The sequence below is a fragment of the Epinephelus fuscoguttatus genome, linkage group LG15 (assembly GCF_011397635.1).
Source record: "Epinephelus fuscoguttatus linkage group LG15, E.fuscoguttatus.final_Chr_v1".
In the NCBI taxonomy this organism is placed as follows: Eukaryota; Metazoa; Chordata; class Actinopteri; order Perciformes; family Serranidae; genus Epinephelus; species Epinephelus fuscoguttatus.
The window spans coordinates 40,412,503-40,424,778 of record NC_064766.1 but is presented as its reverse complement, the minus strand read 5'-3'; the positions used below and the strand labels follow the sequence as shown (position 1 = coordinate 40,424,778).

The following is a 12,276-nucleotide window of genomic DNA, read 5'->3' as shown; positions in this document are numbered from 1 at the left end:
CTTCCATGGATAAAAAAATCGCAATAGAAAGAGCTTGACCTAATTGACCTTGTTTGCAGTTCAGCTGGTATTTTTTTGCTGCAGTACTGCGAGTGGCCACTGGGACAAAATGGGAGCAAGGCTGAGCAGCATTCCTGGTGGTCTGTTTGCTACGTAGCCTGTGCGGAATAGCTCCCCAGGAGAAACGGTAGTGCCAGATCTCAACTAATGGATACGTTTCTAGCATCACCTGGTATACACCATCATGTGGACCAAGTTTTATTATCCATTTTTAATTTTAAGGATTCCATCATAGCAAACTGTAACAAACAGAGATTGTTAAACCCACAGAACTTTATTTTAAATCAAAGAGAGTTCCTGAGGTTTCCAAAATCTGTCTGGCTTCATTTTCAGACGTGTTAAATATTTTTTAGTTTGACTGAGTTGAGCAGACATTTAAAACGTGGAGTCTTTACTTACAGAGAAACGTTTGGGTGATGCTGGTGTGTAGCTGTGCTCGGCTTCTGTTCTGATCCTTTAACCTTTTCAGTTGACATCTCGTTAACCTTTTCCTGCCTCCATAATGTGAGCTGTGTTGAGTCGTCTCCATGTTGAGCCGCGGTGCCTCACAGTAACTGATGACATCTCACAGCAGAATAAAAACCTGCTTCTGATTGATTTGTTTTCTGAAGCTGATCTGTCTAAAGAATGTTCTTCTTTTAGTCTGAGCTTTGAACACTCATCATCACCATCATCATCATCATCATCATCAACATGGTCGTGTGCTGCTGGTTTGTAGCTTTGGATTAAAGCAAACAGCTTTTTCCCAGCAGAGGGTGAAGTCATGAAGAAGTCACACAGTGATGATGTCAGAGGGAGACAGGATTCACAGTGTGAGAGTTTAAATGGAAAATGATCAGTGGTGGAAGGTTTTCTGCTGCACTTAAAGTTATTTTTATTCAGGATAAGAGCGCAGAGATGCTGCCACAAAGATTCAAACATTAACTGTTCGACATTCGGCTTTATGCAAGAAAATTCTCATCCTGAACTGTGCTTAGGTTCAGTCTCACAAAGCATTATAGACTCTCACGCCTTGTTCAGATTGCAATCCCAGATCTGTTTCTTAGCATGTCCAGATTGTATCCAGATTGACTGTAGAAATTGTGGACAGCAAAAAAAAAAACACACATGAAATTAGATTTTTGCAGATTGGATCCAAACTACATTCAACAGACGTGTGCCAGTCTGGACGTTTGGCCCCTCAAATCGGGTATCTCAGTGTCTTTGCGTCACTCGCAGCATGACACACAATGACGATGTCAAATCCAGTCTGACAGAAGTGCTGAACAGAATTCATGCTGTTACTTGCAGAGCACTCCGGAGGACAAGATGGAGAACAACAGTTCATGGACAGATGCCGGAATAAATAAAAATAACCAACCTCGACATGACTGCTCGATTGTTTGGAGGGCGAAATGATGGATCTCCATTTCTCAGGCTTCTGCACTGGGAAGTTGCATCATTAGCAATTTATTTCAAGAAAACTTCAGAGGACACTTTTAAATGCACCAACTACTGTAGGGCTGCACCTCAGTCAGAATCGTCCAATTATCTGACTTTTCATGGAGGTTTAGGAGACAGCACCAGCACAGTTTTGTGTAAAATGTCTTGTTCCATGAGATTTCTGCCAGGGATGCACCGATTTATCAGCAGCACATTGATATCGGCATATGTTCTCCTTGCCACCAACGGCTATCGGCAAATAGGATGGCATTCACTGGTGGCGGTGTCCAGTGTTTGTCTGTTGTGTCTCATCACTTTTGCACAGGCTGAAAATCAGAGCTCCAGATTAGCAGCTGTTAGCAGCCGCTGGCTGAAACTAACCACTGATGGAAGTTGCGTCAAGTTACATTTTGAGGCATTCAAGCTCTATTCACTAAAAAGTAATATTTGGCAAAGGTAAATTATAATCTTGTAAGATGTAGTTTTTGGCAAGAAATCTGTCAACCTTTTTAGAGCAATATATTATTAGAGATATTAGAGAGAATTACAACCAGGGCTCCCTCGAATACCAGTGACTGCCAGCGTCAGACACAAATAAATCCATCATTTCACTTTGGCATGATATGCGGCTGGTCGTTCTTATTGTTTAATGGCGCTTGGCAACGTCAGGGGGAAACGTGGCGGGACAATAACGTGAGTCTGAGTAGGGCGGGCAGGAGGGGTGGTGGATGGCTCCAACAACCACCGACTTTCACCCGGGAGGCTGTTATTCGCTTTCCGTATGATTATAAAGCCAAACCGTGTTCTTTTCTCCCAAACCCGACCACATGCATGCTGCTCAAACCCAAACACGTGCGTGTGTTGGCAAAAGAAGAAAAAAAACCATTAATTTGCGGTGTTGCACCAACATAGTTCTTAAATCATATGTGGACGTAGAAAGTCCATGACCAAACGTTAATATGTGACGAGGTCGGAGTGAGGATGTGTTGCGAATCATGACATATTATTAATAGCAAAAAAAGGTTTCGAAGCAGTTTATTTTTTATGATTTTCACATTAAAGATGTTTGTTTTAAACGTTCATTAATGTGTCTAATCGAATTTGTGCTCATTCAAGGGCAGTGTAATAAAGGACTGAGTTTAAAACAGTTAAGTTATTTTTGAGTATAAAGATTTCTTGCTTTCCCTGGCACAAAAGTGGGAATAAATAATAACAACAACAATAACAACAACAACAAAATCTGTATGGACTGTTGGCCACATTGTTATTTTAAATATTGGAATCAGCTCAGAATTTCACAAATGGTCCATCCCTTATTTCAGCATTATTGTTGCTAAAAGGTTCCTCAAGACTACCAGTGGGTTCCCAAATTATTAAAGACTGTAGTATTGATAAGTTCTGACGTGACGGTCCTGCTGCCAGTATTGGAGAAATTCAGGTGATTTATTTCTTGTTCTTTTAGGTTACATAAACATTATTTTGTAGTTTTTATCTCACCATCTCAGTTTCTGATTTGCAGTAAGATTAAAACATTCGTCACTGATGCATTTTTGCAATTCAATCCAGAGGAGAGCTCTCAAAACACCCCTAAATTTGGTCGTACTTCACAAGAGGCCGACACTGTTGTTCAAAAACTCCTGTGCATGTGAGGGCAGAAACACGAGCAATCTTTTGAAACATCTAGTGAAAGCGATTCACACACAGACAGAGGAACATACTGTTTTCGACCGCCTAGCTCGTGGTTCATCTCCCTGTACCCCATCCACCTCGAGTGTGTTATAGGCTATAACTGTAATTCATTCAGGTTTCTTAGGTTGAGGGGGCATCCTTATCCGCTGTGATGGTCCAAGGACAGAGGGATGTCATATGCTGTAAAGCCTCTGAGGCAAGTTGTGACTGAAATTAAAAATCCAAACAACACTTTAGCCGAACGTTAATTCTGTTCCTATTTTGTTTCATTTTTTTCTCTTAAATAACCCCAAAAGAACCAATGAGAGAACTTAAAGTACCGGATTGATAAGCAGTTTCGGTAAAAGAAGTAGTGTCATTAAAATCTTAGCAATACCTGTCCCTACTCAAGACTTTAAAGATGAATTTCACACCACTGATGGAAGGCAACAAATGAACACAAAGTCGTATTAGAGGACCTGGCCAATCAGAAAATCTGAATAAACTGCCAGTGATGTGTCATCAAAGCAGAGCTGTACTGTGATAGAAAAGAGGGACCAGACTGACGGGACGTTTTGTGGTAAAACTGTCAAAGCAAAGCATCCTCATTACATACCGCTTAATGCTGGTGTCATTCTATAGTGGTTATTTTACTTTTTTTTCCACCTTAAATCAGTCATTCTGTCCTCTGTGAAAAATCTGTGTTCTTCCCTCCGACACCTTCAACCTACCATCAGCACGGCCTCTTGCTCCTGACTAACGAGGCCATGTTTGTTTTCCAAAACTGAGCCTGATGACGAGGTTTACATGTTGTAGATGGAGACCATGACAGGGTGATGTTGTCTAGTGTGTGTGTGTGTGTGTGCAGCAGCAGCAGCAGCATCCTGCTGTCAGCAGAGTTGAACAGAAACAAAGAGCCTCTCTGCTGCAGATCCTCGTCGATCGATCGGCAGCCTCAGAGCCCCGACTGAGCTCTCCATGTTCAATACATCCACACACAGCAGGCCAATCTGTCAGCCAGCAGGCTCTCACACACACACACACACACACACACTCTTCCGCATCCACCCTCTCAAGTCATTTTAATCATGCTGTCGCTCTTAGAGTCGCATCTTTCTTAAAATGAGTGTGAGGGAGTCTGTACCAGAGTGGAACCCCTCTGTTCATATTTCTAATGCAGCTCTGTGTGTTTAAAGGAGGTGGACACAATAATACGAACACTCATACATGACAGCCTCTCTTTTTAAGAAACGTGTTGTGGTATTTAAGCTGTTATTTGAATTAATTATCTGCTCTTTTTGCTTTGATAATTTGGAAAAATGAAAAACATTGTGTGCATGAAAAGTGTGGTATAAATTAGGTTTATCATAACGAAACATCAGCGGGGGCAGCTGTAGCTCGGCAGGTAGAGTGGACTGCAAGACACTGAACCCCAAACAGCTCCTTGTTGTGTCTTGTGTGTGTATGTGTATGTGTGTGAGAATGCGCTGCCCCCTAGAGGCCTGGAGAACTTCTGTTGTGTTGACTGGATATGAAGTGTTTTTATGCCTCTACACCATCAATAGCCGTAGCTGGAGACGTTATGTTTTCAGGTTGTCTGTCTGTCTGTCCCATCCTTGTGAACATGATATCTCAAGAACACTCATACTCGTACTCGTCGTCCTCCGCTTATCCGGGTCCGTGTCGCGGGGGCAGCATCCTCAGCAAAGAAGCCCAGACAGTCCTCTCCCCAGCCACTTCTGTCAGCTCTTCCGAGGGAACCCCGAGGCGTTCCCAGGCCATTCGGGCGATGTAATCCCTCCAGAGTGTCCTGGGGCAGCCCCGAGGTCTCCTCCCAGTTGGACATGCCAGAAACACCTCCCAAGGGAGGCGTCCGGAAGGCATCCTTACCAGATGCCCGAACCACCTCAACTGGCTCCTCTCGATGTGGAGGAGCAGCAGCTCTACTCCGAGTCCCTCTGCGGAGGAAACTCATTTCGGCCTGTACTCACGATCTCGTTCTTTCGGTCACTACCCAGAGCTCGTGACCATAGGTGAGGGTTGGAACGTAGATCAACCGGTAAATCAAGAGCTTTGCTTTCTTCACCACAACAGACCGGTTAAGCGCCCGCATCACTGCTGACGCCGCCCCAATCTGCCTGTCAATCTCCCGCTCCATCCTACCCCCACTCGTGAACAAGATCCCGAGATACTTAAACTCCTCCACTTGAGGAAGGACCTCCCCCCCGACCTGGAGTGGGCAATCCACCCTTTTCCGGCTGAGGACCATGGCCTCAGACTTGGAGGTGCTGATTCTCTTCCCAGCCGCCCAGGGACGAGATCCTCCCGTCTCCCTCCACCACTCGGCTGCGCCTAGAAATTCTGTCCATGAAAGATATGAACAGAACCGGTGACAAAGGGCAGCCCTGGCGGAGTCCAACTCTCACCGGGAACAGGTCCGACTTACTGCCGGCCACGCTAACCAGACTCGCACTCCTTCTGTACAGGGACTGGATGGCCCTTAGCAAGGGGCCACCAACCCCATACTCCTGGAGCACCCCCCACAGGATCTTCGAGGGTGAAGTGATTAGATTTTGGTAGTCAAAGGTCAAGGTCGCTGTGACCTTGCCTCCACCTCATTTTCGTGAACAGGGGAATTTCTTTAAATATGGCACAAACACCCACTTGGACTCAGCACTTAACTGATTATATTATGGTGGTCAAAGATCAAGGTCGCAGTGGCCTTGTGTCTGTCTTGATTCTGTGAATGTGATATCTAAAAATGCCTTGAGGGAATTTAGTCCAATTTGGCACAAACACCCACTTTGACTCAATGATGAAGTGATTAGAATTTGGTGGTGGAAGGTTAAAGGTCACTGTGACCTCAGAAAACATGTTTTTGGTCATGATTCAGGAATTCATATTCTAATTATGACAAAATTTCACGTAAGTGTCTAACAGGATTAAATGATGAAATGATGACATTTTATATCCCAAAGGTCAAAGGTCAACCTCACTGTGACATCATAATGTTCTATACAAACACTTTTTCGGCCATTACTCATCATCATATCTCTGACAGTTGGTCAGATGCTGAGTTAGTGACACCCGTGCTGATCGTTTAGATCTTCTGTGCTGCTGGGTTAAATGTGTGTGTGAAGCATCCGTGTCTTGTGTAGCCTTTTCACAGCAACATCCACATTTGAAGCATTATCGACTGTGACTGCTACATTGCTTATGTTTTACTGACTTACTGTAAGTGAAAATGTGTCTGGATGGATTATGTATGTTTTATTATATTTACCTTTTAAAAAGATATCATAACTTTTATTATTGGACTTGAGTGATGTCACCCAGCTACCCTTTTTATGTCGACTTTGAGTCTGCACACAGGGTTTTAATGACTTCAGGTAAAAGTTTTACAGCTTTCAGGATGGTGGTTACATTTCCTGTCATTTGCTGTGGATTAATTTCATTCCTCTTGATAGTGCTGAGCTTTTTCCTCTATTACATGACAAAATTACACTTGATGAATCATGAAAATGGCTCCCCTGATGAAAGGCAGCCATGAATAATCCCTGCAGCTCTTTGATATTTGATGTTCCGGCTGTTACCGTCTCGTCCGCTCCAAACTCGCTCTCTGCTGCAGAATGAACGCCGTCATGCGAGATGGCATTAAACGCATCCCCTGTAATGATGATAATAATAATAATAATATCCTAAGATGATAATGTGTGGCTGTGTTTCCATTTGGCCGATAAGCTCCAGGAGTCTCTTCACACACTCAGCTGTGTCTGATAGGAAAGTGTGTGAGCCGTGACGTGTGTTGATGGTAGAAACGGTGTCATCAGAGTTAACGGTTCGACAGCGCTCACCAGAACAGAAGCTGATCTGAGCCGGAGGTTGTTTTGGAAATGAAATCAAGTCGCTGTTCTGGAAAGAAGAGTGAAAATAATAATAATGAAAGCTGATTATGTTCTTCAAGGATGAAAAATATGAATATACAAAGTTCCACAGTTGGTAAAGCAGAAACAGCGTGGCCAAGACACACAGGTTAAATTAAAAAGAGCTCTTTTAAATGTTAGAGGAGGAGGGAGTCGTTATAGATGAGCCAGGTGCAAAGTGTCACAGCTGAATAATGATACCATTTATTTCAAGTTTGTTTCAGTTACAGTGTATTGTGAATGTCACTGGGTTATAATTATTTATACATTTTCCCCAATTAAATATAATAGTTTCACTTTTTGTTTTGTGTATTTGTGAAAGGAAGTGAAGCATTGTCAGGAACAACAGAACAAAGTCACAGCCTGGATTCATTTTCTTGATGTTTAATCAGTGAATGAAGATTTATCCACCCATCCATATTTATCCACTTATCAAGGGCCGGGCTGGGGGGGCAGCACGCTTAACAAAGCTCCCCAGACGTCCCTCTCCTCAGCAACGCTTTCCAGCTCCTCCTGGGGGACCCCGAGGCGTTCCCAGACCAGATGAGATACATAAACTCTCCAGCGTGTTGTGGGTCTGCCCCGGGGCCTCCTACCTGTTGGACATGTCCGGAGCACCTCTAATTGGACGTGCCCTGGAGGCATCTTAATCAGATACCCGAACCACCTCAACTGACCCCACTCGACACGAAGGAGCAGCGGCTCTACTCCGAGCTCCCTCTGGATATCTAAGCTCCTCCTATCTCTAAGGCTGAGCCCAGACACCCTACTGCGGAAACTCACGTTGGCCGCTTGTTTCCACAGTCTCTTTCTTTCGGTCACTACCCAGAGCTCATGAACAAAGGTGAAGGAGCGGATGTAGATGGACCAGTGAATCAAGAGTTTTGCCTTCCGGCTCAGCTCCACCTTTACAGCGACAGTCCCATGCAGTGCCCGCATCACTGCAGACGCTGCGCCAAACCGCCTGTCCAACTCACGCTCCGTTTTACCCTCACTTGAGAACAAGACCCCAAGATATTTGACTCCTTCGCCAGGGGCAGTCCACAGTTTCCAACTGAGAATAAACCCCTGAAGTAGTAAATAAGGGTATTAGAGTTAATGGTTCTGCATCATTGAGGTTTAAGAAGCACATTAAACTTATTTCTTTCATCACAAAATGACTGACGATGCTGTAATTACAAATAGTGTTTCTTATTCTTTGTTGATGTGATTTGTTACAGATGATGAAGGTTCAGGCTCTGACGTCGGGAAGAAGTTCACCAAGTGCAGCACATGTAAATATGGCGCCGAATGTGATGAAGACTCAGAGGATGTCTGGTGAGTGTTGGACTTTGAGGGCAGGATATTGTCTGTGTGTGCAGGTCTGTTTCAGAGATCAACTAACCAACCTTTGACTGAAACTTTCTTGTATGAACAAAAATATAAAATGTTTAATTTATTTGCACAAGTGAATGTCAGATGTTATGAAGGACTTTAGGGAAGTTTTCTTCCAGATGAAAACTGCACTTCCAGAAGTTGTGATCACTCTTTGTTGTTGAAAATAGACTCTGATGATGAGATGTTTGGGAAGATGAAGATTATTTCACTGTCTGTGAGTGACTGTGTGAATTAATTTGAAAATATGAATCCTACGCCTCTGAAAAAGGACTTCAAAATTATGAGCTTTATCTTTCTACGCTGTCTGTGGTAAATTAATGAGCTGTGTCTTCATTTAGAAGTCTCTAAAATGTGCTTCAGCTAATGATTTAGTGCTGATGAGAGCTGCCGTGGCAGAAACATGCTCAGGCTCCAGACTGCAGACAGAAACATTCATTTTCCTGAGAGAAACACTCCTGACACACGTCTCCTTCTTCTCCAGGTGCATATGTAACATCGACTGCAGCGGACACAATGAAAACCCGGTGTGTGCCACTGACGGGAACTCCTACAACAACCCCTGTCTGGTCCGAGAGGCGTCATGTATGAAGCAGGAGCAGATTGATGTCAAACATCTGGGCAGGTGCCCCGGTAAGTCTGAGCCTTGTGCAGTATGGGATAGCAGCTTCTCTACACTCATCATGATGACTGTGATGACGTGTGTGTGCAGGTTAAAGCTGTTTGGGGTGACATTTTGTGTTAAAGCTTCTCTTATCTCCCTAAGTCACAGAATAAGGCTTTGATATATAGAAAACTGACACCTCTTTGCCAGCTGACCCCACAGCAGGCCTGATAAGCTTCAGATTTCTGCACATGTTGAAATGAGTGAACGCAGGTTGTCTGTGAATGAATATGCTCAGATACTGTGCAGTACATTCAATATGAGCAGTATGAGCATAGCAGGCAATGCAGGTAAGTACAAGATATATAGTGCAGCTGTATTTATAAGTAATGCTTCTAGTAGGATATACTTAAATGATGTATGACCCATGTGGAGAATTTTTTATTTAGAACTGCATCATTCCTGTACTGCAGTGTACAGTGAGTTATTCTGGAGGGATGTCTGTTATTTTGTTCACTTCAGCTGCTTAACCAACACACTGGAGCCAGACAAGCAAGACACAGATAGCATATTGGTCTCCAAACTAGAGGTGGAGGGGATGGTAGATGGTGTGACACCTCACCAAGATGCCTGCCAAGCCGCACACCACTGTTTCAGACAACAAACAACAAAGATGGTTGTTTTTTCAGTGAGTCATCGCTGTGTTTCCAGCCCGGATAGTGCAACAAAAAAATGATTCTTTTTGCCTCGACATCGCTGCATTTTTAGCAAAGATAATGCCAGAAAAGTGATTGTTTTTACCAAGACATCACTGCGTGTCCAGCAGCAATGATGTCATAAAAAGTGGTTGTTTTTTTACCAAGACATCACTGCATTTCTAGCTGGGATAGTGCCACAAACAGAAATTATCTTTTATCAAGACAAAACTGCGTGTCCAGTCAAGATATTGCCATGAAAAGAGGTCATTTTTTACTGACATCGTTGCATTTCCAGCAGCGATGATGTCATAAGAAGAGGTTGTTTTTTATCAAGACAGTGCTGTGTTTTTAGCAAAGATAATGCAATGAAAAGTTGTGTTTTTTAAGCCAAACATGAGCGTTTCCTAACCATAACCAAATAGTTTTTGTGACTAAACCTAATCTCACCCCCACAGTACCAACATTTATTCTGGTGATTGGGCTGAACAAATAGGAAGGAGGAAATAGTGCATTTGTTGGAGACTATTTTCAGCAGTGGATTAATCCACATTTGGTGCTCTAGTGAGTATTTGTGTCAGCAGGACAGTGTGTGTGGGATTGAGTCAAAATAAACCACAGTGTGTGTGTTCATGGTGATGAAGGAACATGTCACCCAGTGACACAGTGTGAATCACTGATGTGTTTTTAACAGTAATGGAGCTGTGTGGCACAGAGGAAGAAGATACACCAGGCTGCAGATACTTGATACAAGATTCATTGTTAGTTTGGATTTGCATGTGGGATTTGTTGACTTCACAGAAATATAAAATATCACCAGACCTTAAATTGTTGGTGTCTGATCTCCAACATGGCGGTGCGTCTCTTCACTCCGCGATCACGCTGTTTACTGACGTGCATGAGCGATTGGGTGGAGGCAGAGGATTTATTGCGCCACGTGCGGCTTCGTGGCGGCCGGCAGGAAGCGCCGTGTGAAGCTCTGATGCCAACAATACTGTTCAGCCTCTGAGGAGACTTGAATTTAAGAATATTCATGAAGAAAATCAGGTGTTGTGTGAGCAGGGAGGCTCTCTGCAGCAGGTCATGTGATGATGGGAACTTGTGTGTTAGGTGCTGAACAGGCTGCAAAATGAGGCGTTCACTGTCACATAAAAACTTGATTTGAGGGGCATCGGTAGCTTAGTGGATAGTGCCGGCGTCCCATGTATAGAGGTGATGCCTCGCTGCAGTGGTCGCGAGTTCGACTCTGGCTTGCAACCCTTTGCTGCATGTCGTCCCCCCCCACTCTCTCTGTCTCCCCATTTCACACTGTCCTGTATATTAAAGGCAAAAATCCCCCAAAAAAATAATCTTAAAAAAAAAACTTGATCTGAGTTATTTTTCTGCCTTTCTTCTCACTTTACCATCTTTTCTTCAAGCAGTATTTTCCCACATAAACTTAAGCCACAGTAAACTTGACATGTTCACAGCTAAATGAAGCTGTTACTGACAGTAAACACATTCTCTGGCACTTTCGTGTTATTCTGTGAACAGTTTGATTCCTGTGGATTTAGCCTGCAGCTCTAACGCACTCACAGAGTCGACCTTCGACCCCGGCTGGAGTGTGTCTGAGAGCCTCCTCAGTTTGCGTTCAGACAGATAAATCTGCCCGCTGATGCCTCCGTCACTGTTTTATTGAATCCAAATTGGAAAGTCCCATCATCCAGGCTTGTTGAGCTTCAGAAAATGGCCGCCATAACCTCGGTGCATTATGAAAGAGGCCCATTCCGCACCAATAAACCGCCCCGTAAATGAAAAGCATTTTATGGACCCTGAGAGACTCTGAGAGGTTCACTGTCTCGCTGATCCGCAGATGAAAGACGAGACTTTCTCTGATTCTTTTTCAGTAAAAATGAAACCAGTTCGCAGGTTTGAGTCTTTTATTTACAGATTTACAGACTTTGTACTTCCTTCACTACGTTTCAGAGAGAAATATAAAACTTTCACTGCTCAACATTTATCTGACAGACTTTAGAGTTTTTACCTTCTGTCATTCTTTGTTCACATCACACCATCCCTATTTTTCTATCATTCCTTTAGGCTGTTTATTTTTCTTTCCTTCACTCTTCCACTTCACTGTCACGTGTTCTTCCTCCTTTCTTTTCTTCCTTTTTTATTTCTTCTTTCTCTTCCTTTTGATTTTAATATGTACCTCCTTCGTTTTCTCCTCTCTTCTTTCCTTCCTTATGTCGTTTCTTCTTTCCTTCTTTGCTTCTTGTTCTCCTTAATTCTTTCCTTATTTCTTTCTTTCCTACTTTTCTTTGGTCATTCCCTCTCTCTTTTAGTCCTTTTTCCTTCCTTCTTTCTTCCTTCCCATAAGTTGTTTCTTATTTTCCTCTACTTGTTTCTTTCCTTAAATTTTTATTTATTTATTATATGCCTATAATTTTCTCTCTTTCCTCATTTGTCCTTTCTTTCATTTATTTTTAATTCTCTCTACTTTTTTCTTCTGTCCTTTTCCCCAATTTCTTTTCTTCTGATTCTTCTTTTT

General features: G+C 43.2%; 1 protein-coding gene across 1 annotated transcript in view; it reads left to right on the top strand.

Moving 5' to 3' along the window:
- Positions 1-12,276, top strand: part of tmeff1a (transmembrane protein with EGF-like and two follistatin-like domains 1a) — a 130,602-nt gene that overhangs the window by 88,812 nt on the left and 29,514 nt on the right. Inside the window, exons 5-6 of the mRNA XM_049598542.1 lie at positions 8,294-8,390; positions 8,932-9,080. Coding sequence (XP_049454499.1) covers positions 8,294-8,390; positions 8,932-9,080 — 246 coding nt within the window. The remainder of the gene's footprint in view (positions 1-8,293; positions 8,391-8,931; positions 9,081-12,276) is intronic.